We start from the raw sequence: 27,823 nt of genomic DNA, 5'->3' as shown, positions 1-27,823 counted from the left end.
CTCAAAATTGCTTAAATCACCTTTCTTTCCCATTCAGACATTCAGTTTGGAGTTCAGGAGATTGTCTTGACCAGGACCACACCCCTAAATGCATTGAAGCAACTGCCATGTGATTGGTTGGTTAGATAATTGCATTAATGAGAAATTGAACAGGTGTTCCTAATAATCCTTTAGGTGAGTGTGTATATATATATATATATATATTCTGCTCAAAACAATTAAGGGAACATGTAATCATCACAGTATGACACCAAGTCAGTTAAACTTCAGGGATATCAATCTCTCCAGTTAGGAAGCTTAAGCGATTGTGAATCAATGTCACCTGTTTTGGTGCAAATGAAAGTGACAACAGGTGCACTGGAGAGGCAATGGCAAGACAACCCCCAAAAAGGGAATGGTTTTGCAGGTGGTGGCCACAGACAATTGTTCTCTCCTTATCCTTCCTGACTGATTCCTCTCTAGTTTTGCATTTTGCTAGTGTCCTTGTCACTACTGGTAGCATGAGACGATACCTGCAGCCCATTCAGGATGCACAGGTAGTCCAGCTCCTCCAGGATGGCACATCCATAGGTGCCATCGCAAGAAGGTTTGCTGTGTGATGCCGGATCCGCCCCTTCCTCACCGACTACTCAACTCAGCTACTCGTCCAGTCACTGGTCCTCTCCTGCCTGGACTACTGCAACTCCCTCCTGGCCACTCCAGCTCATCCAGAACTCTGCGGCTCGTCTGGTATTCGCTCTGCCACGATTCACACACGCTACTCCACTGCTCCGCTCCCTCCACTGGCTCCCGATAGCGGCACGCATTCAGTTCAAGACACTGACCCTCAACTACCGCTGTCTTGACCACACTGCACCAAGATACCTTCAGTCAGGAGGGGGATCAGCAGGAGAAACAGACCCAGCTCCGCTCTACCGGCTGTGTTAGGGGCGTTCCTGTGGACCTGCAGGATGTGCTTACAGAAGTCAAGTTGCAGTTTTTCTATCAGGCTTTTGTCCCAGACTGTATAGGTGGGGTTTGCGAGCAGACACCCCCACCTCACTCCCATAAAGGAGGATTGGCTGGAAAAACTGCTTGGAAAATTTCTAGCCAAATCGGTATGGGTATTATTGTTTGGCCGAATTGTGTTTTCATGACATATTTTCTTTTAGTGTGTTGGTGGCCTGACGGAAACTCCCTGGTATTTGGTATCACACACACAAGTACAAGGTCACAAATCAAGCTAAACGTTACATTTAGAAGTGTATTTTATTGTCTGGAACTCACAGTTAAGTCTCATTTAAGATCCACAGTACAATTAATTCCTAACACATTCAGATCAGTGCTCCAGTCAAATGTTCTATTGCTTTGTTTTCCATTTAAACACAAGACAGTGAACAGCAGCCACCTGGGAGCAGAGGAGAGAGTGAGAGAGAGGAGGATAATGGAGGAGGGACTGGAGAGGGAGCAAGAGATAGAGAGAGGAAGAGACAGGAGAGTGGAGTGAGAGAAAGGAAGAGGGAGAGACAGGAAAGAGCTGGAAGGCTAAGAGAAGGAAAGCAGATTTGGGATTCACTGCACTGGCTTTTTCAAGGCACTTGAAATTTATTTTTGTAATTATTATTATTACTACCATTACATAATCATTTGGCTGACGTGCCTCCGTCCCTCTCCACGGCCTCACATTGGAAAACACCCGTGGCTCACACAGCGCACGCACACAGGCTGCCTGCCAGCGCAGGGGCAAGGGAGGGCGAGTGTGCGAGAGCGACACATGTGCTGCACGCAGTTCCAACTGTCAGGAGTCCTGTATCTGTGTGTGGCTGTGCAGTATGAAATTTCCTTCTCACGGCCGTACAGGACTCTTGTCCAGCCGTGAACAGCACCGCTCCATCTCTGCAACGGGCTGCGGGAGGAAGTGATCAGATCCAGATGTGTGTCTGTGTGTAAACAGCACCCACACGCCACGCATGAGGCCACAGCACAGGAGAGCACGGGCCCATGAGCTCTCTGTTCCTTCACATGCCCTACACACAGATGTGTGTGCATGTGTGCACGTGTGTATATGTGTATAGTGTGTAGTAACAGCACAGCCGAGACCTTACCCAGGCTCGGCCAGTGTGGCTCCTGTCAGCGAATTACTGCATATCAGGCAGGAGACTCAAGGTGCTGCAGGGCCAGGGGTGGGAGGAGTCAAATCCTCCCCGATAATGGATAAAGTCTAGGCACTATTGGGCAGCCCTGGCCTGGGGGGCTGCAGTCTGCAGTACAGTACAGGGGGGGGAGAGTGTAATACACAGCACAGCTTTGAGTGCAAATTCTGCTTTTAAGGAAACATTGTTGTGCACTTTATTTCCTGTCACTGCAATGGTGCTGAGCTCAGTGGTGTGGTGTATGGCTTTAACCACTAGGGGGTTTCACGCGCAATCCCCTGCACTGCCAGTCTTTGAGACTGTAGCTCTGGTCAGGAGAGGAAACGGCACCCTCTGCTGTTAGTGTTGCCCCACTGGACAGGCTCAACCAGCGGGGCTCCACCAGCGGGGCTCCACCAGCGGGGCTCAGCCGCTGTCCGATTCCCCAGCCCCCGAAGGACAGGGGGGCCCAGGTACAGCGGGGTAACAGGTCCATTGACCTTGGTGACGTTAAGAGGAATTAAAGGAATGAAAACCTGAAGGCAGTTTACTGCACTGTACAGCGACCCTGCAGCACCAGAGCTGGGCAGCCCTGAGTTTGGCACGAGAGGCATATGTGGTTCCAGATGTTCAAGAGCTAGAGCCCCTGACCCCACCATCACACCCCTAACCCCAGGGACCCCCCCACAGCGGACAGGGGAACAGGTCGCGTCATCGTCTTGCTCTTCATTCTGTTTTTTTACTCCTTCCTCCTCCCCCACCAGTAGGTGTCTGGGTCCGCAGGGTCCCTCAGAGCACTGTGTGTCCACTGTGAGATGGGCGGGGCAGGGCGGGGTTAGGAGGTGTAGTACATGAAGGAACCTGAAGGCATTGGGGTGATTATGTGCTCAATCAGCTTTAAGATCAACTTGAATCAATGACACCTACAAAAAACTACAAATAATGACTATTCCCTCAGTCAGCTCACACGCAGATGCACTGACACACACAGTGCGTCACTCACTCAACTCGTTCACACACACTTCTGGCTGGGGGGGGAGGGGTGGCTCTAGGAGAACTCTGTGGTGAACCTCTGATGGAAATCCCTCAGTTTGCTCAGTAACACCTTCAGCTTCTCTGTGGGGGGGAGGATAGTCATCCTGGGGGGAGACAAGAGGAGAGAGAGAGGGGGGGAGAGGCCAGGGAGAGAGATTAGGGAGGAGGGAGCAAGGAGAGAGTAGGAGAGGGAGAGGAGGGAGAGGGAGCGTGTGAGGAAGGAGAGGAGGGGGGGGGGGGAGAGAGAGAGAGGTTAAAGCTCCTCTCAGCTCAAACACTGTGAACATCGCCATACATACTGAGGCAGCGGCAGATTTAAACCGAGTGTCTGTGCGCCTCCCTGACACACACTCTCTCTTTCTTTGGATCCTTGGATCACTTAGATATTGGACACCATAGATATTAATGGACACCAAACGAGCACGATGGGTCGAATGGCCTCCTCTCATTTGTAAACTTTCTTATGTTCTTCTCTCTGCGTCTCGGTGCCAAAGCACTGTGGAGTCTCAGTGCGTGCCACTGCAGCGTGTCGTTCGCTGTGTGCCAGTATGTCGAAGTCTGCCTCAGTGCCAGTGTGCCTGGGTCCGTCAGCGGTACCTGAAGTGGTATGTGCCCTCCCTCTGTCCGAAGCCGCTGCCCGGCACCAGGCAGATGCCGGTTTCCTCCAGTAGCCGCATACAGTAGAACATATCCGGCGCCTGGCCCTGGGACTGAGGGGGGAGGGGCACAGAGACGTCCATTGGGTTATTGTGTCGAGTCTGTTCTCTGTACAGACACGCGTGTACACGTGTCACGCCAATAAAGCTGGTTTTGAATTAGACTTTGGGACAGATAGAGGGAGACAGAGAGACAGAGGAGGGATGGGAAAAGAGATATGGATAGATAGGAGGGGGACAAAGAGGGAAAGTGAAAGAAAACAAATATTGAGTGAAAGAGTGAAGCAGACAGATTGCATAGAAAAGCGTGTATGTGTGCGTAGCGTGTGCATGTACCTGAGCCTGCTGCAGGGCGCGGGGGGGCAGCGTGATGCGGGGGAAGCAGTACATGGCTCCCTGCACAGGGTTGCAGCTGATCCCAGGCACCGCGTTCAGCAGCTCCTCCGCCAGCCGGGCGCGCTCCCCCAGAGAGAGGAGCACGGCACTGCGCTCCTGGGGGTGGGGGGACACTGTGATTGGTCAACTGGACTGTGATTGGTCACTGGCCTGGTGGGGGGGGGTGGCAGGAGAGCTAACCTTGATGAACTGCGCGTGCGAGGGCTCGTCCTGCTGGGGGGGGTTGACCACCAGGTCCAGCAGCGCCTGGCCGGGCACAGGGGGGCACAGCCGCACGGACACCAGCTTCGTCAGTTGGGCTTTCACTTCCGGGTCAAGGTTCAACACCTCCATGTAGCCACCACGGAAACCGCACCTGCGAGTGGGGGGTGGGAAACAGAAATATTAGAGAGAGTCAGAGACAGAGACGCAGAAAGGCTGTTAAATTAACACTCTTGAAATATGTTATTTGTACTGTGTGTGTAGATGCTCTGGCAGGTCTGCTGTAACCGTGTCCTGCCAGTAAAGCTCGTCTGAATGAATCGCACAGACACACAGACCCAGGAGGGCCGGCACCGCTCACTCACTCTCCCATGTAGCACTTGGAGGTGGAGTGGAAGGAGGCGAGCTCCACGGTGTCAGAGAACTTGGGGCCCATCTCACACAGAACTTTCTTAAAGGAGTGGAACTCACAGCCGGGGGCGTACACGTTGTCCTGGTACACCTGGGGGGGTCGAGAGAGAGGGAGAGAGTGAGTGAGAGCAGAGGAGACTACGTGGGGACTTGATTCAAGTCTTCAAAATCATGAAGGGCATCGACCACATCAAACCAGAGGAGCTTTTCCAGATCAGCAGGGACACACACACCCGGGGACACAAATGGAAATTGGGCTACAAGGCATTCAAGACAGAAAACAGGAGACACTTCTTCACACAGAGAGGCGTCACAATCTGAACAAACTCCCCAGCGATGTGGCTGAAGAGACAATTTGGGAACATTCAAAAACAGACTGGATAGGATCCTTGATCACTGAGTTATTAATGAACACCAAACGAGCACGATGGGGCGAATGGGCTCCTCTCGATTGGATTGTCTTGTGTTTCTTATGAGAGAGAGTGTGAGAGAGGAGAGAGAGAGAGAGAGAGAGAGAGAGAGAGAGAGAGAGAGAGAGAGAGAGAGAGAGAGAGAGGTGGACTGGGCACATCCCTCCCTCCAGCTGCCTCTCAGAGCCCATCTGTCAGCGGCTGCCATTACCGACACCTCACGAGTCACCTGCTCCCGTTAGCCCGGCCTAACGAGCCGGAACAATTATCTGAAGGAGAGGCGTGCCGCACAGCTCCTCACACTGGGCCGGGAGACTCCAGGACAAGGCCGGAGAGACTCGGGCACGGAGCAGCCGTGTGTGTAGAGACTCAGTCGGTCAACCGTGACGGGACGACAACAGCCAGAGGATCCGTTGACTCTTCACCTGCGCTCGCCCATGCCACACACACACATTCAGCGACCTCCCCGTCGTCGCCTCACCTCGTCAGCCATCAGGAAGAGCTTCTCCTCGGCGGCAAATCGGATCACATCCTCGATGCACTTCCGGCTCTGGACCTGGCCTGTCGCAGGAGCAGAGAGGCGCTTTATACACACACCACAGCGGCCCGGTTCCCCACAGATAGACCCTGTCTCTCCCCCTCTCTCGTTCCTCTCACACGTCCCTCCCTCCTCCTCACCGGTAGGGTTGCCGGGGTTGATGATGCAGAGTACCCGCGGCTGGCAGTGCTGCCGGGCCTGGGACAGGGCCCGGTGCAGCTCCTGGGTGTCCAGGCTCCAGCAGCTCTCCTCGTTCAGGTAGTATCCCACCTGCACGGCGCCCAGCTCTGCCAGCGCAGCGGAATACAGCGGGTACTGGGGGATGGGGATCAGCACGCCAGTGCGACTCGCGCCCACGCCGCTCACCAGCAGCTTCAGCATCGTCTGCGGGAGAGAGGGAGGGAGAGAGAGGGTGGGAGAGGAGAGTCCAATTATCAGTCACAAACACACACAGTGTAAATCAGCGCAGCAGGGTGTCAGTGTCAGTGCATTAGGGTGTCAGTGTATTATTCAGTGAGTCTGTGGACAGTGTTCGATCAGTCTGCCAGTGTGTCAGTCAGTGTGTCAGTCCATCAGTGTATGAGTCAGTCAGGCTGTCAGTCGCTAGATCAGTCTGTGGACAGTGTTCGATCAGTCAGTCAGGGTGTCAGTGCGTCAGCGCACGAGTCAGTCGGGGCGTCAGCGCACCACAATGGCGTCGCTGGCTCCAGTGGAGAGGTAGATGTTGTTGGGGTCAGAGGGGATCCCTCCGTCCCTGTGCTCGATGTACCGTGCCACGTCCTGCCGCACGCACTCCAGCCCCTGACTGGCACTGTACGCCCCTGAGAGAGAGAGAGAGAGAGATCGCTCAGTCACTGAACCCCAGCACTGACCGAACACAGCACGACGCAGCCCGACAGACAGAGACAGAGAGGAGAAGCACTGCCACGGCGCAGTGTGCGCTCACCGATGCTGCCCCCTCCACAGCCCTGCAGGATGCGGCGTGCGCGCTGCTTGGCATCCTCCGGAAACTGCTTGTCACTCAGGAGCTCAGGGTAGGAGCAGAGGGCCAGGACCTGGCAGAGAGACAGTAGGGGTTGATTTTATTTGGGAGGGTGCTCCAGCTCCCCAGCTTGTTAGGGGGGCCCTGGCCTGAGCCTTTCACAACCGACACACAGGCTGCTCCGCCGGGGCCTGAGCAGGTGCCTGTAGCTTGACTAGGGGGGTCCTGAGGGCTGCATCCTGGCACTGATTAAACAATGGGACTAAGGGGGGGGGCTATTTATTAATTTGTTTATCCATGTTTGCTTGTTTAACTGGAAAATGCTGTTAAAGTGAGTTTTGCTGGAGCAATACACAGACTGTCCACAGTGAGCCACCTGGGTTATTCTGATAAAAACCCTGAGCTATAGAGTTTTATTAAATTTGATTTCCCGTTGTATATATAGACATATTAAAAACATCAACGTCAGCGCTGGCCCCATGACGCCCGTGACCCCAGGGACCCAGGCGTACCTGTCTGAGGAAGGTGATTGGTCGCTGGCCCATGGCGTGGGCGTCCCCAATGTTGGCCCTGATCACCTCTGAGAAAGGCTTCTTCACACCCTGAGAGAGAGATAGAGAGAGATGGGGGGAGAGAGATGGAGACAGAAGGAGAGAAAGATGATTGTCAGTCTACAGCAGCGCACAACAAACACAGCAGGGGCGTATAACCCCAACAGCGGACTGAGAGCAAGACGCCTGTGTGCCCTGGGGCTCCTCCCGAAGTGAGAGAGACAAGAAGCCGCCCCGCGCACTTCCTGCACAACTGCACCTGCTGAATACACGGCACACAGACGCCAACTGTCACTGCACCCCGACACACACACCCCGAGCCAAACCACAGCGCCTCCCGGCACAGCGCCGCTGCCATGCATCTCTGACTACTGTGTGGGACCCTGTGCACAATAATATTATTTATAGATCATGCTGTGTACGTGATCAGCACTGAGCGTAATCTGTCAGTTTGGGGCGACCAGTGTCACACTGAGCCCCAGCACTGAGACGGGCAGGGAGAGAGAGAGGAAAGCAGGGAGAACAGAAATTGAGTGTCAATCCTTCTGATTGTGGTTGGCATGAATGGCCTGTCTGTCTTTTGGTTTTTGTATTTTGTCCTGTATTTTTAACATTAGCAGGCATTTCAGGTAAAACACGGTCACTGCCTTCAATGCCAATTGTTAAATCATCAGCTTTATACAAACACTTCGCTTTAGGCTACTATCATTATACAGATTTATGTGGAAAAGGTCTTTTTAGGAGGGGTTGAACTCATAACTACATTGCCGTTTTTTTATTTCTGTTAGAAGGGTTTGCAATTATGTCTGCTGATTTTAAGGTAAAAGGTTTATGATTCTGTCTGCATATGACATGGTAAATACAGCGCATGCAAATAACCCCTACGTTTCCATTTTATTCCCACAGAAAGTTTCCACCTTTGAATATTCCCACTATCGTGCAACTCGAGTCCCGAGTCAGGCTTCCCCTGAGGGCGGCCCAGTGCACAAACACCTCAACGGCAGTGGGCCGCACTCACACTGCACCATCGGTGTAGGACTGGACTGGGTAGTGTGTGTGCGTGTGCCCTTGTGTGTGTGCGTGAGAGAGTGCGTGCGCGTGCGTGCGAGTGTGTGTTCCTGTCCTGGTCACGCTGTTCCTCTCTCCAGAGACGTTACTGACCGTCTTCTACGTCACAATAGCCACACTGTGCTGCACCGAGTCCTACCCATCAGCACCTCCTTCCTCTATCCCTCCGCTGCCAGCACAGTGTGATCGCCTTAGCAGACACTTCCCTCCACTGCCAAACAGGATTTGCCAGCCGATATAATTTCCAGGTTTTATGTTATTTTGATCTCTGGATGCATGCGCGTGTGTGTGTGTGTGTGTGTGTGTGCTGTGTTGTATTTTGAAACGTGGCAAAGACTTGACAACTTTTACTGCGCCTCACTGCCAAAACAAAAAACAAATCACAAAGTTGTGGCCTCAACTATCAGAGAGCGGACCCAGCCTGCTTCCCTCACAGCGCCCTGAGGACACGGGCCGGCTGCAGCTGCAAAGGCCTGTGGGAGTCAGAACGTGTCAGGAACACGTGGGGCCTCTGTGTCATTGAAGCACACACTCTGACCCGGCATCCCTTCTGGAGCAGCTGGAGGAAAACTGGAACCGGCTTGTTTTCAGAAACGTGAACAAACAAAAAGAAGTGCCTGCTCTGAGGTCTCTGTGGCTCTGTGCCCACCCCAGGGCTCTGGGCTCCAGATGCTGCTCCACATCTGGCAGAGCAGAGCTACAGTGTCTAAGAAGCCTCTCTGCAGATTCAGTCAGTGACTCTGCAACGGTCCAGCCCAGCGGTCCAGCCCAGCGGTCCAGCCCAGCGGTCCAGCCCAGCGGTCCAGCTCTCCCTGGAACTGCAGTGCACTGCTGGGGATCAGAGCAGGCAAAGGGTACGGCCGTGTTATCTGTCCTCCCTGTCCTCGGCGTGGCAGCCGGCTGCAGAAGCGTGGGCGTGACGTGGCGGTCTGGCGCTGTGCCCTGGCTGGAGGGGGGGGGGTGCGCTGTACTGCTGACTCGGCGGTGCAAGTCTCCTGAGGAGCGTTACTGGAGTTCAGCGTGAGTTAATGCACAGACACACACACACACGTGCGCGCGCGCGCACACACACACACACACACACAGAGACACACAGGTCTGAGCACCACTGAACACATCTACACACCGCCTCTCTCTCCAAACCACAGCATTGAGCAACACGGCTCAGCCAAGGAGTCAACACACACTCAAACTCCTAGGTGTGTGTTTGTGAGAGAGAGTGTGCGTGTCTGAGGAACAGGCCCAGGGAACTCGACACCTGGCCTGCGATCCAGACTTCACCCAGGGCTGCCTCTCACACACCCAGCCTGCGCACCTCTGAACACACCACTGAACACTGTCTCTCCGGCAACACAGCTAGGCCAAACGGTCCACACACACACACACACACACACACACCTTCCCCCATTCTCACAGCCCATTGTATAAACATAAAAACATGTTTGCAGAGGCCGGTTTCTGGGGTTTCACAACACAGCAGGGGCCAGAGGACGTGACAGCGCTTCTCAACAATGCACACACCACACAACACACACAGCCTGCTACAACACCCGAGAGAGGGGGCAGACCACAGCAGGGAGAGAGAGAGAGGAACAGAGGACATGATTCGAGTCTGTGGTTGAATGAATGTGTTAAAAAGCATCTGCTTGTGTGTGCGCGTCTGTGTTTCTCTCTCTCTCTCTCTCTCTCTACAGCACCGTGGTTCTGCTTTGTGTACTGACTCTCCTGACAAGAGTGCGGAGAGAAAGAGAGAGTGGGGAGAGGGGGAGGACAGTGGAGGGGGCACTCACCATTGGCTCTCCAGGGGGAGTGGTGTGCTCTGAGGGGGCATGAGAAAAAGGGGGAGAGGGAAGAAAGATAAAAGCAATACGGGGAGAGAGAGGAGGAGAGAAAAAAAGGGACAGAAAGGAGGAAATACATGGGGGTTGAGAAGAGAGGGAGGAAAGAGCAGATGGAATGAGAGGAAAGGGGGGGCGAAATGAAAGATGAAGGAGAACAGAACTTCAGGAGGGAGGGGGAGTAAGCAGAGAGAACAGAGAGAAAGAGCTGCAGGTAGCGTACAGGTGAACAGACGCACACAGAAACACAGCCAGATACACACCGACGCACACGTACGCACTGAGCTTGAAGTTTCCTGGTAAGAGGCTGACTGGCTGTGCGGTCTTGAGTTAATGAGTGTGATGGGAATGAACTTTCACCAGGAATACAGAGACGTTGCCACCCGGCCGATCACTCTGCCATGACACACTGACACACCGATAACCTGACTGGCTCACTGATTGACCAGCAACTTCCCTGACCACAGCAAGAGGGGCCGAAGCCCAGCCCGTGTCCGGCAACCGGACCTCTGCCAACCGGCAGCACAGGAGCACCACCAACCACGACTGCCGGGCCAAGCTGGGCCGCTTCCCACTGCGGCTCCCTGCCCACAACAGAGCCCTGCCGTCCTGAACCCCTCAGACACGGCACCCACACTGCCACGCGGCCCCACAGGGCCACAGGCACAGCACCCTCACACACGCACTCATATACACTCCGGCACACTTACTCTCTCTCTCACACACACAGTCTGTATGATTCAGGTGTGCTGCCTGGGGCTCTTTGCCCTGCTCTGCCCCACTGCAAACACTGCACACAAACTTGTATAGCAACTTCGACACACAGACAGAGTTGTCAATCATGCACGATCATCCCCAACAACAGCAACACACAATGGTAATGTAGCCGGGTACCTCTTTGAGCTCCTTCTCGATCTCCACGGCTCTCTGCACTATGGGCCCCCGCACGGCGTACTCCACCCGCCTGATATTGGGGTTCATGGTCTCGGCGGTGAGCACCTTCCCCCGGTGCGGCGCCACGCCGTTCTGGCTCATCTTCCTGCCGGTCAGCCCGCACACAGTCCTGCGGGACGAGAGGAGCGGGACAGCGGGGCTCAGAGCGGGGCTCAGGGCGGTGCGGGCGCCGGGACGAGAGCGACCCAGTCCCGCTAGCGCCGCCCAGCACCACCGCTGCGCCGCCCCGGCCACGCCGCTGCGGCTGGGAGGCAGCATGGAGCACGCAGCTGCCAAGTAGCGGCAAGGGAAGGCAATATATAATAATCACATACAATACTGGGGTGAAATAGCAATAATAGCAAAAAGTTCAAATTGAGTGTAAATGCCAGGGAGCAGCAGAGATCTGGGGAAGAGCCGCCACTTAATACAGAGAATATGGAAAAGCACCGTCCGGGAGAGCCAGCAAAACTAACCTTTGGACCTTAGATTAGAGACGACAGAGCGGGCAAGGGTCGTCCTAGACACCTCTCTTCCTCTCCCTCTCCCTCTCCCTCTCCCTCTCCCTCTCTCTCTCTCTCTCTCTCTCTCACACACACACACACACACTGTTGATATCTCCTGCTTTCTCCCTTCCTTTCCAACACACAGCACTGGAAACTCAAACTCAAGTTACCTCTGCACGCTTTCCCTATCCTGCCGATTCCCTCTCCCTCTCTCTCACCCGACACAGCTGCAGACCCCGCTGGCTTACCGTCCGCCGCCGAGGAACCAGCCGAGCGAAGTGGCTGCAAACTAGCCGTCCCGCCGCCCCGCCGCCCTATTGGCCGCCTCTCGCCGCCTCTCGCCGCCTCTCTCCCACACCCACGCCCACGTCACAGGACAGGCAAGCCGCGCGAAGTGTGCTTTATCCCAAAACAGGTTCAGCACTACACTGCAATCTGCAGCCAGCCTCTATAAAGTTTACACTCCGGCTTCCTACTCTCTGACAATCTTGTAATTACAGATAACCGGTTCCGATAAAGACCTTTGGCTTGGAACCACTTACTGTGAGGTCACGATGACGTCGTTTCGTCATTCTGTGGAGATGCCGCGATGACGTCATGCACACCCGTGATTTTCAAAAAGCTTTCAGTTCTGCTTTGTGTGCATCAGATGTACACACACCACACACAGTGGGTTTATTCAGTCTTTCATTTCTGCACTTTAAAATCCTCGATATATACTCAGCAAAAAAAAAGAAACGTCCCTTTTTCAGGATACTGTATTTTAAAGATAATTTTGTAAAAATTCAAATCACTTGATTGTAAAGGGTTTAAACAATGTTTTCCATGCTTGTTCAATGAACCATAAACAATGAATGAACGTGCACCTGTAGAATGGTCGTTAAGACACTAACAGACACTAACTAATCTGTGTAAATTGTAAATTGGAAGTTATATTATATTTTGAATTGCTATGTTTTATGTAAATTTAATTTGTAATGATTGATGCCTTTACTGAACTGTATTTTTGCACTTTGTTTTGTACTCATGTTGTAAGTCGCCCTCGTGTAACCACGCAGACCACGTGTAACAGCACCTGCACAGTGGTCCATCCGAATATCACACTTGCGGGACAGGTACAGGATGGCAACATAGACTGCCCGAGTCACACCAGGAACGCACGATCCCTCCATCAGTGCTCAGACTGTGCGCAATCGGCTGAGAGAGGCTGGACTGAGGGCTTGTAGGCCTGTTGTACGGCAGGTCCTCACCAGACACCACCGGCAACAGCGTCGCCTATGGGCACAAACCCACCTTCGCTGGACGTGATTTCCTACAAGACAGGAATGTCAGTGTCTGCCACGGCCAGCGCAGAGCCCAGATCTCAATCCCATTGAGCGCGTCTGGGACCTGTTGGATCGGAGGGTGAGGGCTAGGGCCGTTCCCCCCAGAAATGTCCGGGAACTTGCAAGTGCCTTGGTGGAAGAGTGGGGTAACATCTCACAGCAAGAACTGGCAAATCTGGGTCAGTCCATGAGGAGGAGATAAGGGGGCCACATAGATACTGACTGTTACTTTTGATTTTGACCCCCCCCCTTTGTTCAGGGACACATTCAGGGCCGGCGCTACCTATAGGCAGAGTAGGCAATTGCCTAGGGCCTCGGGCTTGGAGGCGGGGCCTCCATAACTGTAACATCCCTATACGCGAGTCCAGGGTCCCACACTTTATGGGGGGCGCGGGGGAAGCTCTGAACAGGTAAAAAGTCAAGACGAGACACAAGAAATCCCTGAGGGCATCTGACAACTGCTGATTGCCAGCCCGCTGAAATCGCACTGGATAAAGCCGCTGATTGGTAGTTTCAGATCAAAACACACAGCAGTTTATATGAGGTGATAATTACGGTAAAATAAATACACAAGAATAACTTGTGGAAACGAGCTCGCCAGGACTCTCTGCAGCAATATCTTGGAAACGCATTAACAAAAAATACATTAAATGCGAAATAATGCAATGTGACAATTTTTGCAATTGCAAGAAGTTCTGAACTTTATTTTAAAATACTCATCTAACACAACAAGAATTGCACCGATCCCACCGAGTCACGCAGATCTGTCATTGTCAGCCAATCACAGACAAAAAATAACAAATCCCACCCTCCCATCAATCTTTATTACAGCTACATAGAGAGCCAATCAATATTTTATTATTATTATTATTATTATTATTATTATTATTATTATTTTAACTATCGAATGTTAGATTCACTTGTCGATAGTGGCCATCTTTAACAAATACTTATTTTCGAAAATTCGGTCTCATCATATATAATATATATATATATATATATATATATATAAATTAACTAGTAAAATTGTATAAAATGGAAAGAGAGCGTTACTGTATCTTCTGTAACTTGATTCAGGCTCATCTGTACTAGATGGAGTAAGAATAGGTTCATGCATAGAGAGATTCCAATGTAAATGGACAAATAAAATTGTGAAAAGTGAAATGAAAACAAGTTTTAAAGTATATTCATCTTTGGGGTGGGGGCACGACCTGTGACCCAATGTTTTTAGGGGGCACCACCTAGAAAGTTTGGGAACCACTGCGCTAGTCCACCAATCAAGACGGGAGCCTCTAACATAAATTTTGCCTAGGGCCTCCAAATGTCTAGAACTGGCCCTGGACACATTATTCAATTTCTCTGGTCAAATGTCTGTGAAACTTGTTCAGTTTATTGTCTTAGTTGTTGATTATTTTTATATTCATACAAATATTTACACATGTTAAGTTTGCTGAAAATAAAAGCAGTTGAAAGTGAGAGGACGTTTCTTTTTTTGCTGCGTTTATGAATTGTCGAGTAAAGGCTCAAACCATCAATTAATCAGCATTCCATTAATTATTATCAAAGTGGAACAGAGTTCATTGTGTGTTGACTGAAAACGTTGTGTCTCCCGTGACAGCCGCCTGTAGTGTCAGTGAGAGCAGCAGCGCTGGCAGTCGTCCGTTACTGAGGAGGACGGTGACCAGGGCTGAAGTGACTGAAGTATGGTTTCTTCTCTGCCGTGCAACGAGTGGTTTCTGCAGCTCTGATGATCCACCGAACGCTCACAGATTTATATGAACCAGGGAAACACCCCCCCATCTGTGTTTCTGTCTCTCTGTTCCTCTCAGACGCACAGACTGTATTACTGGACTGAGTCTGGACAGCAGGATGTGGAGGGCAGGGGGTGTGTTCCTCTACAGGCACAACTACCCAGTTACAGTCCAGCACTGCCTTTAGCATCTCAATTATCCCTCTTTTCAGTCTCCTTCATACCCCCCGCACACACACACCTCCTGTTAATAATAATAACTCCCCCCCTCCCCCCCCCTCTCTCTCTATTTATTCAGGTCAGTTTCCAAGGTGTGGAAATGCAAGTATTGCCAAAGTAACACAATGAAACAAGAATCAGAGAAACTGGGGGGGTTGTCTTCTTTCTCTTTCTCTTCCCTCCCTGCTGTCCCACCCGCCCTGTTTCACAGGCAGTGTACTGTTCTCTCTCGCTCTCTCTCTCTCTCTCTCTCTCTCTCCCTCTCTCTGTACCGTGGTTCCTGCCAGCTCCCAGGGTGCTCTGTGTTCTCAAGTAGGGCAAAACACAAAGGAAGTAGTGGCGTGGAATTACACAAGAAGTGATGGCTGCCAGGCAGCACAGTGACTGACTATACAGCCTCACACACACACATCCAAGAGCTCTAGTACACTGCCATACAGTATACCACACTGTACTGCACTGCATTACAATACACTACACTGCACTGCACTATAATACACCACACTACAGTGCACTGCGTTACACTACACTGCACTGCACTACAATACACCACACTACAGTGCACTGCACTACACTGCACTACAGTACACCTTACTGCACTGCACTATAATACACCACACTACACTGCACTGCACTGCACTGCATTACACAACACTGCACTGCACTATAATATACCACACTAAATCCACTACACTATAATACAACACACTACAGTACACTGCACTACACTATTTATTGATGTTTGTGTTATTATGGTTTGTTTATTTATACAGAGGGGAAGAAATCATTACAAAAATACCTTTTAAAAATAAAGATCTACACTCACTTACACTTACATCATTTACACAACAGAGGAGCCACAGAGAGAGAGAGAGAGAGAGAGAGAGAGAGAGAGAGAGAGAGAGCACGCACAGGAAGACAGACCTGAGGAAGCCGGGACAGTTTAAGGAAGGAGAGAAGAGGGGGATTCAATGCAACACAAAAACAGAAAACAGGAAATCTCTCCAAGACGAGACAGCGGCCGAGCGGCAGCCGAGGGAGATTCACAGCTCAGAGCAGCAGGGGCAGCAGGAGTGACTACACAGCTGAGCACAGAGCCTGAGCACAGAGCCAGCGTCACAGCACTGAAACCCCGCCCTGCGCACACACACTCTCAGCGCTGCAGAACCAGTTGAACAGGAGACTGGGTTACTGATCTGACCAACAGGCATGTAGGGACACTACAAACACGCCCTCCCACCAACTCTGATTGCAAATCCTAGCTTGTGTTGTGGTCGTTGCAGAAAAGTTTCACAACTTCAAAGGAAAACCGCGCAACAGTCCCCAGTGTCGAGGGCAGGACATGCAATACAATTCAGATTACGAAAGAGCTCGAGATAAACACACAAACACACAAAACGTTACACATCGAACGCACAAGAAGAAGAGAAGTGTTATAACTGCGCGGCAGGCTGTTATCTAGGGCAGCCGGTCTGAACACACCAGCACAGCGCAGCTTGGGCCCTAGCCAGCTCCAGCGGAAGTCAGACTCTGTTCCCTCATTCAGGGATTGCGGACGTGTCGTGTCATCGCTTCCTGGATAGAAACACAGTGGAAAAACCACTAGAACACCAGCCTCGTCTTCCCAGGGGCAACTCGACTCACCGCACCTGCGATAGCACCCATCCCCACTCGAGAGACGCGCAGACTCACACGCCCACAGCGCTGCACGGCCCGCCACTGGAGTGCCCTTGGCAGCGCTGGCAGTTTTTGTGGTAGATCGCATGACCTCTGTCAGGTTGTGCAGGTGACTCACTAAACCCTCCACCCACAGTGGCACTGCAGTACGAGGGGCCCAGTGTTTGTGATTAGTGATTGTGGTTTTCCGGGGTTTGATGTGCTGACACACTGATCGGGAGGTCAGCTGTCCAGATCTTTTCTGATTCCTAATACGACTAAAACAAAATAACAATGACATCACAGAGTCCTCTCTTTAGTCTCTGTTTTTGTAGTCACTGTGTGTCATGGACATGCTGTGCACAATGGGGTCTGTCATGTCCTGCAGTTTACTGTCCGCAGCTGAGCACAATTCTCTCTTTCTGTCTTCCAGCAACAGAGGCACCTTGACCCCCACCCTGGGAGCCCGACGAGGCAGGTATAAATGCAGTCTCTTTCTGGGATGTATGACTGAAAAGACCCGCCGGCCCCCCTTTCAGTCCCTGTCCCACCTGAGAGCGGCCCCCTGCTTCATCACTCTGTAACTCTGCACATCGTTGCGTCGCTCAGGTTGCATTGTTAGTATTTTACAGACAGGGAGAAGAAGCAATAATAAAATGAATGACAGTCCATCCTTTATCACTTCTTTAAATCAACCATATCCTTCATATCATCAGTTCAAGCTGTTTGTGAGACCAGACCTTTGCCACCGGTCTGTGGAGATATTTTGTCTGTCGCCTGAAAAAAGTGGAGGATGAAATAATGCCAAATTCCTGAAGTGTCCAGGAAGCAACACGTATGGAGGCTGGAAGCAATATATTGTCACCTGGCGAGGTACCAGTGCTCGGCTGGCTCTGCCATTCTTTGGACTGCCTAGTACAGCACTTAAAAATCAGTCTCCTATTTAATTTAAAATGTAAAGACACTGGCACCTACTTGCCAAGCCCGAATAAGCTGCCCACCGTTCTTACGACCGCATCTTATGTGTCAATTCATCTCCCCCTCAGGGTGTTTTCTCCAGAGAAGCGGCCTGTGTGGAGTGCCTGTCTGCGCTCTCTGCAGGCTGTGAGGTGCGCTCGACCTGTGCTGCGCCGCCCTCTGGTGGAGAGGAGCCTAACCACAGCCCGAGCCCAGCCAGAGCCAGCAGCTCCCACTGGAACAGCGCCAGCATCCGAGATGACGCCCTGCCGGGTTACTGACAAGCAGAGCTGCTTCTGTCTGACGTATCTTGGTGTTTTTCCATCTCTTGGGATCCAGTCTAGAGCTGTATATCCTTTGGCTTCCATTGTCCATCTTCGCTCTGCTCTTCTTGTGTCCCATTGCCATTTTCACATCTTCACTCTTTCAATGACATCACAAATGACTATATCATAATCATTAGGATCAATTTAAAACATCGGGATTGAGATCAATAAACACTCCTCTTTGTCTCTCAATATCGCAGTGAGTTCGGGGCAATGATTATTTGATTGAGGAGGAAATGCAAATCATTTTACTATGGCTGTACTGTTTATCGAGCAGCCGGCCAGCGGGCTGTTGGCAGGGGGCAGGGGGCTGTTGGCAGGGGGTAGTGGGCAGTGGGCTATTGGCAGGGGGCTGTTGGCAGGGGGCTGTTGGCCATGGGCTGTTGGCAGGGGGAAGTGGGCAGGGGGCAGTGGGCTGTTGACAGGGGGCAGTGGGCTGTTGGCAGGGGGCAGTGGGCAGGGGGCTGTTGGCAGGGGGCAGTGGGCAGTGGGCTGTTGGCAGTGGGCTGTTGGCAGGGGGCAGTGGGCAGGGGGCTGTTGGCAGGGGGCAGTGGGCAGTGGGCTGTTGGCAGGGGGCTGCCAGTGGCCTGTTGGCAGTGGGCTGTTGGCAGGGGGCTGTTGGCAGGGGGGCAGTGGGCTGTTGGCAAGGGGCTGTTGGCAGTGAGCTGTTGGAAGGGGGGCAGTGGGCTGTTGGCAGGAGGCAGTGGGCTGTTGGCAGTGGGCAGTGGGCTGTTGGCAGTGGGCAGTGGGCAGTGGGCAGGGGGCAGTGGGCTGTTGGCAGTGGGCAGTGGGCTGTTGGCAGGGGGCAGTGGGCTGTTGGCAGGGGGCTGTTGGCAGGGGGGCAGTGGGCTGTTGGCAGTGAGCTGTTGGCAGGGGGGCAGTGGGCAGTGGGCAGGGGGCAGTGGGCTGTTGGCAGGGGGAAGTGGGCTGCTGGCAGGGGGCTGTTGGCAGTGGGCTGTTGGCATGGGGCAGTGGGCTGTTGGCAGGGGGCTGTTGGCAGGGGGGCAGTGGGCAGTGGGCAGTGGGCAGTGGGCTGTTGGCAGTGGGCAGTGGGCTGTTGGCAGTGGGCAGTGGGCAGGGGGCAGTGGGCTGTTGGCAGTGGGCAGTGGGCTGTTGGCAGTGGGCAGTGGGCAGGGGGCAGTGGGCTGTTGGCAGTGGGCAGTGGGCTGTTGGCAGGGGGCTGTTGGCAGGGGGCAGTGGGCTGTTGGCAGGGGGCTGTTGGCAGGGGGGCAGTGGGCTGTTGGCAAGGGGCTGTTGGCAGTGAGCTGTTGGCAGGGGGGCAGTGGGCAGTGGGCAGGGGGCAGTGGGCTGTTGGCAGGGGGCAGTGGGCAGTGGGCTGTTGGCAGGGGGCTGCCAGTGGCCTGTTGGCAGTGGGCTGTTGGCAGGGGGCTGTTGGCAGGGGGGCAGTGGGCTGTTGGCAAGGGGCTGTTGGCAGTGAGCTGTTGGAAGGGGGGCAGTGGGCTGTTGGCAGTGGGCAGTGGGCTGTTGGCAGGGGGCTGTTGGCAGGGGGCAGTGGGTTGTTGGCAGGGGGCTGTTGGCAGGGGGGCAGTGGGCTGTGGGCAAGGGGCTGTTGGCAGTGAGCTGTTGGCAGGGGGGCAGTGGGCAAGGGGCAGTGGGCTGTTGGCAGGGGGCAGTGGGCAGTGGGCTGTTGGCAGGGGGCTGCCAGTGGCCTGTTGGCAGTGGGCTGTTGGCAGGGGGCTGCCAGTGGCCTGTTGGCAGTGGGCTGTTGGCAGTGGGCTGTTGGCAGGGGGCTGTTGGCAGGGGGGCAGTGGGCTGTTGGCAAGGGGCTGTTGGCAGTGAGCTGTTGGAAGGGGGGCAGTGGGCTGTTGGCTGCTGGCAGGGGGCTGTTGGCAGTGGGCTGTTGGCAGGGGGCTGTTGGCAGTGGGCTGTTGGCAGGGGTCAGGGGGCAGTGGGCTGTTGGCAGGGGGCAGTGGGCTGTTGGCAGGGGGCAGTGGGCTGTTGGCAGGGGGCAGTGAGCAGTGGGCAGGGGGCTGTTGGCAGTGGGCAGGGGGGCAGTGGGCTGTTGGCAGGGGGCAGTGGGCTGTTGGCAGGAGGCAGTGGGCAGTGGGCAGGGGGCTGTTGGCAGGGGGCTGTTGGCTGTTTGCAGTGGGCTGTTGGCAGGGGCAGTGGGCAGTGGGCAGTGCTTAGCCATCCCCTCCTCACAGGAGCCTCTGCTAGTGCGTTTGTTTGCCCGCAGGCTCGCCCCCGTTTCCGTCCCGGGCCGGTGCGTCCTGTTCTGTGCTCTGGCACTTGGCAGGAGTGGCAGGAATGGCAGCTGCTCACTTTTACAAGCTTCTAGAGGCTCAAAGGCGGCAGGGGGCGGGGGGTTGCATCTCAGATGACATAACACCCCGTGCCCCCGGCTCTCGCTGCCTCGCTGTCTCCTTGAGCTATAAAAGACACGCTTGAAGGAGCTCCGCCCTGCCGGCCTGGCTGTGGACCTTCTTCTCGTTCCTCTTATCGCCATCACTATCATTCACTTGCTTTACACTGTCCTCAAAGCTGACAGAGTGGAACCAGATTCACACGCACAAGCCAGCTCAACGCAACACTCTGCATGCGGAGTGCTTGCACAGGCCGGTTACACAGCAGGAGTAACCTGGGAGTAGTGGGGGGTTCAGCCTCGAGGGTGACCTCAGAGCCGAGCTGCTTATGGAGCCACAGCCTTAAACCCGGGCACAATACAGGTGAAAAGCAAATGTGTAGCGTGTGAGCAGTCAGACCCCCCTACACCGGGGTTCAGACCACTGTCTCAGACATGGCACCCCCCCGAGACTGCGACAGGGCCTTGTGCCATTTGCCCTGTGGAGGAAAAATAGAAATCCTTTTGTGGCTCTGTGCTTTGTGGGGCAAGACCTGGTGATAAGACCGTGGCACGACAGACCCTGCAGGGCTGCATCAGCCCTGGCTCAGCAACAAAGTCTGGGGCCTGTTGCATAAACATAGACTAAGTCTTTGTCTTAATATAATTATAAGTCCTACTAACGACAGACATAAAGCTGTCTTTCCTTAGACTGGTCTTACTCAGTGATCGCGCACTGCATTCTGGGAATTGTAAGACACCTGAAGAATAAAAAAGTGGCCGACGTTTCTCTAACAGCGATGATCCCAATAAACTGAAAATCTAGGCTAGTTATTGAAATGTAATGCAGATAAATGAATAATTTGGTCGCCATTTTCAGAAACTCATTAACGCATTCAACGCCGTGGGGTAAAATGAAGAAAAGGGTTATCAGAGGAGTGTGCGGGGCATGGGTGTGTGCGGGACAGAGGGGTGTGCGGGGCAGGGGTGTGTGCGGGGCAGCGGGACAGGGCGGTGTGCGGGACAGGGGTGTGTGCGGGGCAGCGGGACAGAGGGGTGTGCGGGGCAGGGGTGTATGAGGGACAGAGGGGTGTGCGGGGCAGGGGGAAAGAGGGGTGTGCGGGGCATGGGTGTGTGCGGGACAGAGGGGTGTGCGGGGCAGGGGTGTGTGCGGGACAAAGGGGTGTGCGGGGCAGCGGGACAGATGGGTGTGCGGGGCAGGGGTGTGTGCTTGACAGAGGGGTGTGCGGGGCAGGGGTGTGTGCAGGGCAGCGGGACAGGGCGGTGTGCGGGACAGGGGTGTGTGCGGGGCAGCGGGACAGGGGTGTGTGCGGGGCAGCGGGACAGAGGGGTGTGCGGGTCATGGGTGTGTGCGGGACAGAGGGGTGTGCGGGACAGGGGGGTGTGCGGGGCAGCGGGACAGGGCGGTGTGCGGGACAGGGGTGTGTGCGGAGCAGCGGGACACAGGGGTGTGCGGGGCATAGGTGTGTGCGGGACAGAGGGGTGTGCGGGACAGGGGGGTGTGCGGGGCAGCGGGACAGGGGGATGTGCGGGACAGGGGTGTGTGCAGGGCAGCGGGACAGGGGGGTGTGCGGGACAGGGGGTGTGCGGGGCAGGGGGTGTGCGGGGCAGAGGGGTGTGCGGGACAAAGGGGTGTGCGGGGCAGCGGGACAGAGGGGTGTGCGGGGCAGGGGTGTGTGCTTGACAGAGGGGTGTGCGGGGCAGGGGTGTGTGCAGGGCAGTGGGACAGGGCGGTGTGCGGGACAGGGGTGTGTGCGGGGCAGCGGGACAGGGGTGTGTGCGGGGCAGCGGGACAGAGGGGTGTGCGGGGCATGGGTGTGTGCGGGACAGAGGGGTGTGCAGGACAGGGGGGTGTGCGGGGCAGCGGGACAGGGCGGTGTGCGGGACAGGGGTGTGTGCGGGGCAGCGGGACACAGGGGTGTGCGGGGCATGGGTGTGTGCGGGACAGAGGGGTGTGCGGGACAGGGGGGTGTGCGGGGCAGCAGGACAGGGGGATGTGCGGGACAGGGGTGTGTGCAGGGCAGCGGGACAGGGGGGTGTGCGGGACAGGGGGTGTGCGGGGCAGGGGGTGTGCGGGGCAGGGGGGTGTGCGGGGCAGAGGGGTGTGCGGGAGGCTGCACCTGTCAGCAGCAGTGACCAGCGCTTTCAATTCAATTTCAAGTCAGCCTGAGTGGGGGGGTGGGAGGGGAGCCTGACTTTCCAGGCTCAGTCATAAACCCCGTTTCCAGTGGCTGTGGGATTATGTATCTGTGGGAGAATGAATTGCGTTGCATTAGTGAATACAGTGCGCTGGGATTTATTAAGTTTATATAGAGTTCTATGTTTTCAAGTGGCTGGATATTTTGGTGCCCATACAGACGAGCCGTGGCTGCTGTCAAATTAAGACCAGGCTAATATAGTTTTATGCAACCGGCCCCTGGTCTTATTATGTGTGAAGAACGTAAACAAACAAATGGCTGCTTGTAAAGTAAAAAAAAAGATCAATTTCACCGAAGACGAAAAACTTGTGACAGCTGAGCAACTAAGTTTTAATACAGTACACTCAATAATAGAAAGTGTATATTTAGTTTTTACAGAAACGAGCAGGGAAACCACGCCATGGCATCCTGACGATTCCGTGAAGCTGCAGCAGGGTGTCTTTAAAAGCGACAGTTTGCTCAGCGAGTTGTTTTTATCGCAGTATTAAAATACTTTAAAAATAAAATGCAGGTGTACATACAACTGGCTGACAACTTCGTTTAATAAATACTTCCAGCTTTTGCTTGTATTAACCCACGTCACCGTGAATGACAAACCTCACTATGCTATGATAGTTTTTATACTTAACACTTTTTATATTAAAAATATAAATGCATCACAATATGCATATTGTCTTGGAGTGGTGTTTAATACAAATACTAATTTTAATGTAGTCCTATTTGTATGGTACAAATATTAACTGCTTATTTTACAGCTGTTTTACCGACTACATAACAGGAAATTGATTTAATTGCAGATTCTGAAGATGTCGGCCGCATTCAAACTAAACAAAGAAAAACTAGGTTCAAAGAGGACCTTTATGTTGAAGTGTTGGAACATGGCAATTTGAGTTTAAAGGGGAAGGAGAAAATTATTATTGTAATTATTAAGAGTTGTTGGTTGTTATTACAGTTGTCATTCATTATAATTGATACTAGATTTTAATTGTATTGTAATAGTTCACCTAAATGAAAGTTTTTATTAATTAAACATTTCATTAGTCAAACTTCCATTACTTTGTATGTAATTAAGTACTGCAAAATTTTTTAGAGCTTTTGCATTCTCCTGTGTTATTTCTGATTTATTTATGTAAGAAGGGTTTTGCCTGTCCTTAAACATCCTCTCTCGATGAAATGCTCTTTCATGAACAATTTACAAATTACCTGGAATATGTGCTGCCATGTCGGTTTCATGTCAGTTTCTACTGTAAGATATACCTTTCCCCATTTAAGCCTGGTGTAGGGTAGGCTTAATAAATTACTTAAATGTAAGACCAAACTGATTTTATTTTGTTTTGTGCAACAGGCCTATTTATTTTGGACTTAAATATGTCTAAGACCTAAAAAATGGTCTTAAAAGCATTTAAAACCTTTTGTGCAACCGGCCCCTGGAGTTCTCTAACAGTAGCTATTAATGGCCTGCATTCTTTCAAAGGGAACATGTTCTCAGTTACTCCCTTATACTTTATCAGCAACTCACAATCCTTAATTGCTTCTTATTAAAGTTTATTTGTTTCTAACCTATCTCTGCTATTGGCAAATGACCTTCCAATGTAGCTGGCAATTTAGAGGATACTGATTATTATTCCTGACTGATAATGGTAGTAATATTGATGAGATGGGAAGGGTTCGTTTAGATTGCCAACAAAATCACTGCTGTAGTTATTAGGATGACCAATCAGACACTGTGTGTAAAATGTCATGCCCCCAGAGGGAATGTCAGAAGGGGAATATAAGCTTTGTACTTCCTTGAGAAGTTTGAAAACCAACATTATATGCATTTAATACTTTCTGTTGCTGTGTTCTGTTGTGTTTCCCGTGTGCGCGTAATCCATTCTGATTAGAACTGCCGAAGCGTCCTGCCAGCACAGCCCTTACTGTAAGAAAGCCTGCACTCAAGACAGTGCAGGAGTGCCCCATCATCTGCCCAGCCTCAACGGGACTTCGACCTGGGGCGGGGGGGCTGCCAGGGCCAGCGGAGCATGGGCTTCTGCTCTCAAAAAGCAACAGCTGCCTGAGAATCACATGACCATTTCTGTCCTGTAAACACCCCCGCCCCCAACACACTTCTCCATCCTCAACACTCTGTGTCACCCATGGGAGTCAGTGTTGAGAATCAGGCCCACTGTCTCCCACAGCCCAGGACAGGGGAGCACTGTCTGCTGCAGCTGGGGGGGAGACAATTAGATGGACAGATGGACAGATGGACACATAGACACACAGACAGTCAGACTGAAAGACACACAGACGGACACATGGGAAACAGGGCAGTCCAGAGGCTCACCTGAGGAGTTAGAGGTCAAAGGAGACACAGGAGCCTGACTCTCGAACAGAGACACTCAGAAGCTGAAGGCAGAGAAGATGGAGCCACAAGCCGCCTGTTTAAGCCACAGAAACAGACGGACTGCCAGGGCCGGCAGAGCGAAGCCTTAGAACCAACTCCCCCAGGAGAGAGGAAAGGCTGAACTCTTTCTCTGCAAAGTCAGTCTTTCACAGCTGCTCCTCCCTCCCTCCCTCTCTCTCTCTCTCTTTCCCACTGATGACGCAACTCCATCTGACCGGAGAAAGGGCGATGATCCAACACTTTCCCCTCCCTCCCTCTCTCCTTCCCTCTCTCCAGTCCAGTTCAGGTCTATTCAAGGAGTCCTCTCGTGTGACAGACGTATGGAGAGGCAGGGACTGAATAAGAAGCCATTCAGTGTGTGGGTCAGGTCCTCAATAAGTCAGTGCACCTGTCAGTGTGTCAGTCAGTGGGTTAGTCAGTCAGTACGATCACCATGATCGGCCTCTGCATGCTTGCTGTTGTTTGTTGTTGTCGGACGTGCTCAGTGCTGGTGCGATTTCCAGGGTCTGCTATGTGGCTTCTGTGTGAGTGTGTGGAATGGTTTGCGTGAGCAGAGAGTTTCTGATTGTGTGTCATGTGTATTCAGTGTGTTGGGTGCTGCATCCAAGTGTGTATATATGTTTAGACACCTGGGCCGCACTCGTGCTGCCAGTAGAAGCCCGTGCTGCACTCGTCTGGGAAGGCTCTCAAGTCTGCCTGTGTATTCAGAGGTGAACCGTGAACCCAACAAAGTCATATCTTAAGAGACTCAACGGCCAGATGGTAACTCCAATGAGATGTGTTTTCATGACTCGGCCAAAAGCTCAGAAATCTCTTGACTTGAGTAGCGTCTCAATCAGACACTACAATGATCTTTCTTCAGGGAGCTCCTGTACTCATCCCACAGTACTTCACAAATGAAGAGGTTAGGTATGCATTGTGTGTTCAATGTGCAGTGTGTGTGTGTGTGTGTGTGTGTGTGTGTGTGGTTCCCAGTGTATTCACAGTGTGTGTGTGTGTGTGTGTGTGTGGTTCCCAGTGTATTCAGTGTGTGTGTGTGTGTGTGTGTGTGTGGTTCCCAGTGTATTCAGTGTGTGTGTGTGTGTGTGGTTCCCAGTGTATTCAGTGTGTGTGTGTGTGTGGTTCCCAGTGTATTCACAGTGTGTGTGTGTGTGTGGTTCCCAGTGTATTCAGTGTGTGTGTGAGAGTGTGTGTGGTTCCCAGTGTATTCAGTGTGTGTGTGTGTGTGTGTGTGTGGTTCCCAGTGTATTCAGTGTGTGTGTGTGTGTGTGTGTGTGGTTCCCAGTGTATTCAGTGTGTGTGTGTGTGTGGTTCCCAGTGTATTCAGTGTGTGTGTGTGTGTGGTTCCCAGTGTATTCAGTGTGTGTGTGTGTGTGGTTCCCAGTGTATTCAGTGTGTGTGTGTGTGTGTGTGTGGTTCCCAGTGTATTCAGTGTGTGTGTGGTTCCCAGTGTATTCAGTGTGTGTGTGTGTGGTTCCCAGTGTATTCAGTGTGTGTGTGTGTGTGGTTCCCAGTGTATTCAGTGTGTGTGTGTGTGTGTGTGGTTCCCAGTGTATTCAGTGTGTGTGTGTGTGTGTGTGTGTGGTTCCCAGTGTATTCAGTGTGTGTGTGGTTCCCAGTGTATTCAGTGTGTGTGTGTGTGGTTCCCAGTGTATTCAGTGTGTGTGTGGTTCCCAGTGTATTCAGTGTGTGTGTGTGGTTCCCAGTGTATTAACAGTGTATGTGTGTGTGTGTGGTTCCCAGTGTATTCAGTGTGTGTGTGTGTGTGTGTGTGGTTCCCAGTGTATTCAGTGTGTGTGTGGTTCCCAGTGTATTCAGTGTGTGTGTGTGGTTCCCAGTGTATTAACAGTGTATGTGTGTGTGTGTGGTTCCCAGTGTATTCAGTGTGTGTGTGTGTGTGTGTGTGGTTCCCAGTGTATTCAGTGTGTGTGTGGTTCCCAGTGTATTCAGTGTGTGTGGTTCCCAGTGTATTAACAGTGTATGTGTGTGTGTGTGGTTCCCAGTGTATTCAGTGTGTGTGTGTGTGTGTGTGTGTGTGGTTCCCAGTGTATTCACAGTGTGTGTGTGTGTGTGTGTGTGGTTCCCAGTGTATTCACAGTGTGTGTGTGTGTGTGTGTGTGTGTGTGGTTCCCAGTGTATTCAGTGTCTGTGTGTGTGTGTCAGCATGTGACTCAAGGGCTCTATGAGCAACCATACCAGCAACCCGCTCTCCTTCTCATCACAGTTCCTTACAGTCGACCCACAAGACTTTATCTGCTCTGGGGGGCTGCAGGCCACTGGCTTCTCCTCAGTTTGTTTTTCTAACTTGTAGGAATGCAGTTGTGACAAGAGTGCCTTTGAAATCGTAGGGGAAACAAAACAAACAAACAAACAAACAAAGAACCCCTGAAGACAACTGACCCACCTGTGCCCTCCCGACTCCGGGGGCTGTCCCAGCTGTAGAGCCGGTGCCAGGCCAGCGTCCCGAGCTCCCCAATCAGCACAGCTGCGCACAGAGCAAACACACAGCCCTGCCAACGTCAACACAGCCCTCCCCAGGAGCTCAGTGTGATAAGCTCAACAACAGGCTCACACAAAGTACACTCATTCAATTATCAAGCGGCGAGATAAAAACACAGGGCTTTTCCATCCACAATGGACATGTGGAGAGCCTTATCACCAGAGCCAGCAGATTAAAGAATGCCGGCATCAGGCACCCATGGCTTTACACGCCAGCAGAAAAGGTCATCCCGCTCAGCGCCGGCCTGTTCACGCCGTTAATGTGCCGCTCGGGCACGAGAGCTACACTGGGGGAGGGAGAACAGGTTGCTCTGCATAATAATACAATTTCCTAAATGGCTGTATATAAAACAAGAGAGAACAGAGAAACTTACATTGCATAAGAAATGGCCAATTCTTTATCACATCGAATGTCTTGTTCAATCCTTCCTGATAAAATGTACAGAACTTAGTGAACCGTTTACCAAGGCTTTGCCAGCTGATGTGCAGTCGTTATGAATCAGAATGACCACTGGTTTCCCTGCAGTGGACTGGACACTTTTATTCATTGC

The 27,823-nt window shown here is 52.7% G+C and overlaps 2 protein-coding genes across 6 annotated transcripts; both read right to left on the bottom strand.

Moving 5' to 3' along the window:
- Positions 1–1,229: 1,229 nt before the first annotated feature.
- LOC136760848 (alanine aminotransferase 2-like) lies at positions 1,230–24,842 on the bottom strand. Of its 5 annotated transcripts, none has more exons than XM_066716123.1 (12): positions 24,714–24,842; positions 11,092–11,260; positions 7,253–7,342; positions 6,705–6,813; positions 6,446–6,579; positions 5,899–6,142; positions 5,702–5,781; positions 4,765–4,901; positions 4,379–4,553; positions 4,139–4,294; positions 3,744–3,856; positions 1,230–3,250 (listed from the first exon to the last, which is right to left on the bottom strand). In XM_066716123.1, exons 2-12 carry the CDS (start codon positions 11,230–11,232, stop codon positions 3,160–3,162), a joined length of 1,470 nt encoding a protein of 489 aa, XP_066572220.1. In that variant the 5' UTR covers positions 11,233–11,260; positions 24,714–24,842; the 3' UTR covers positions 1,230–3,159. The 5 variants fall into 5 exon arrangements, with proteins under 5 accessions (XP_066572220.1, XP_066572217.1, XP_066572216.1 ...); XM_066716120.1 differs by lacking the exon at positions 24,714–24,842 and adding an exon at positions 11,885–12,014; XM_066716119.1 differs by lacking the exon at positions 24,714–24,842 and adding an exon at positions 11,855–11,949.
- Positions 18,208–27,473, bottom strand: LOC136712002 (uncharacterized). Its single transcript, XM_066688660.1, has 4 exons — positions 27,470–27,473; positions 27,178–27,258; positions 21,450–22,312; positions 18,208–19,980 (listed from the first exon to the last, which is right to left on the bottom strand). Exons 1-4 carry the CDS (start codon positions 27,471–27,473, stop codon positions 18,208–18,210), a joined length of 2,721 nt encoding a protein of 906 aa, XP_066544757.1.
- Between the last annotated feature and the right edge of the window lie 350 nt (positions 27,474–27,823).

Source organism: Amia ocellicauda, chromosome 2, assembly GCF_036373705.1.
Source record: "Amia ocellicauda isolate fAmiCal2 chromosome 2, fAmiCal2.hap1, whole genome shotgun sequence".
Taxonomy (NCBI): Eukaryota; Metazoa; Chordata; class Actinopteri; order Amiiformes; family Amiidae; genus Amia; species Amia ocellicauda.
The sequence above is the reverse complement of the archived record's forward strand: the minus strand, read 5'-3'. Positions and strand labels throughout refer to the sequence as shown.

Excerpts from the sequence above, each read along its gene's own strand:
- LOC136760848 (XM_066716123.1), bottom strand. The coding sequence starts at position 11,232 with ATGAGCCAGAACGGCGTGGCGCCGCACCGGGGGAAGGTGCTCACCGCC. Across the intron at positions 5,782-5,898 it reads CAACCCCGGCAACCCTACCG|GCCAGGTCCAGAGCCGGAAG; the intron begins GTGAGGAGGAGG and ends CTCCTGCGACAG. Across the intron at positions 3,251-3,743 it reads GAGGGCACATACCACTTCAG|GATGACTATCCTCCCCCCCA; the intron begins GTACCGCTGACG and ends GTCTCCCCCCAG.
- LOC136712002 (XM_066688660.1), bottom strand. Across the intron at positions 22,313-27,177 it reads CCGGAGTCGGGAGGGCACAG|GTGCAGCCTCCCGCACACCC; the intron begins GTGGGTCAGTTG and ends TGCTGCTGACAG. Across the intron at positions 19,981-21,449 it reads CCTGTCCCGCACACCGCCCT|CCCACTGCAAACAGCCAACA; the intron begins GTCCCGCTGCCC and ends CCCTGCCAACAG.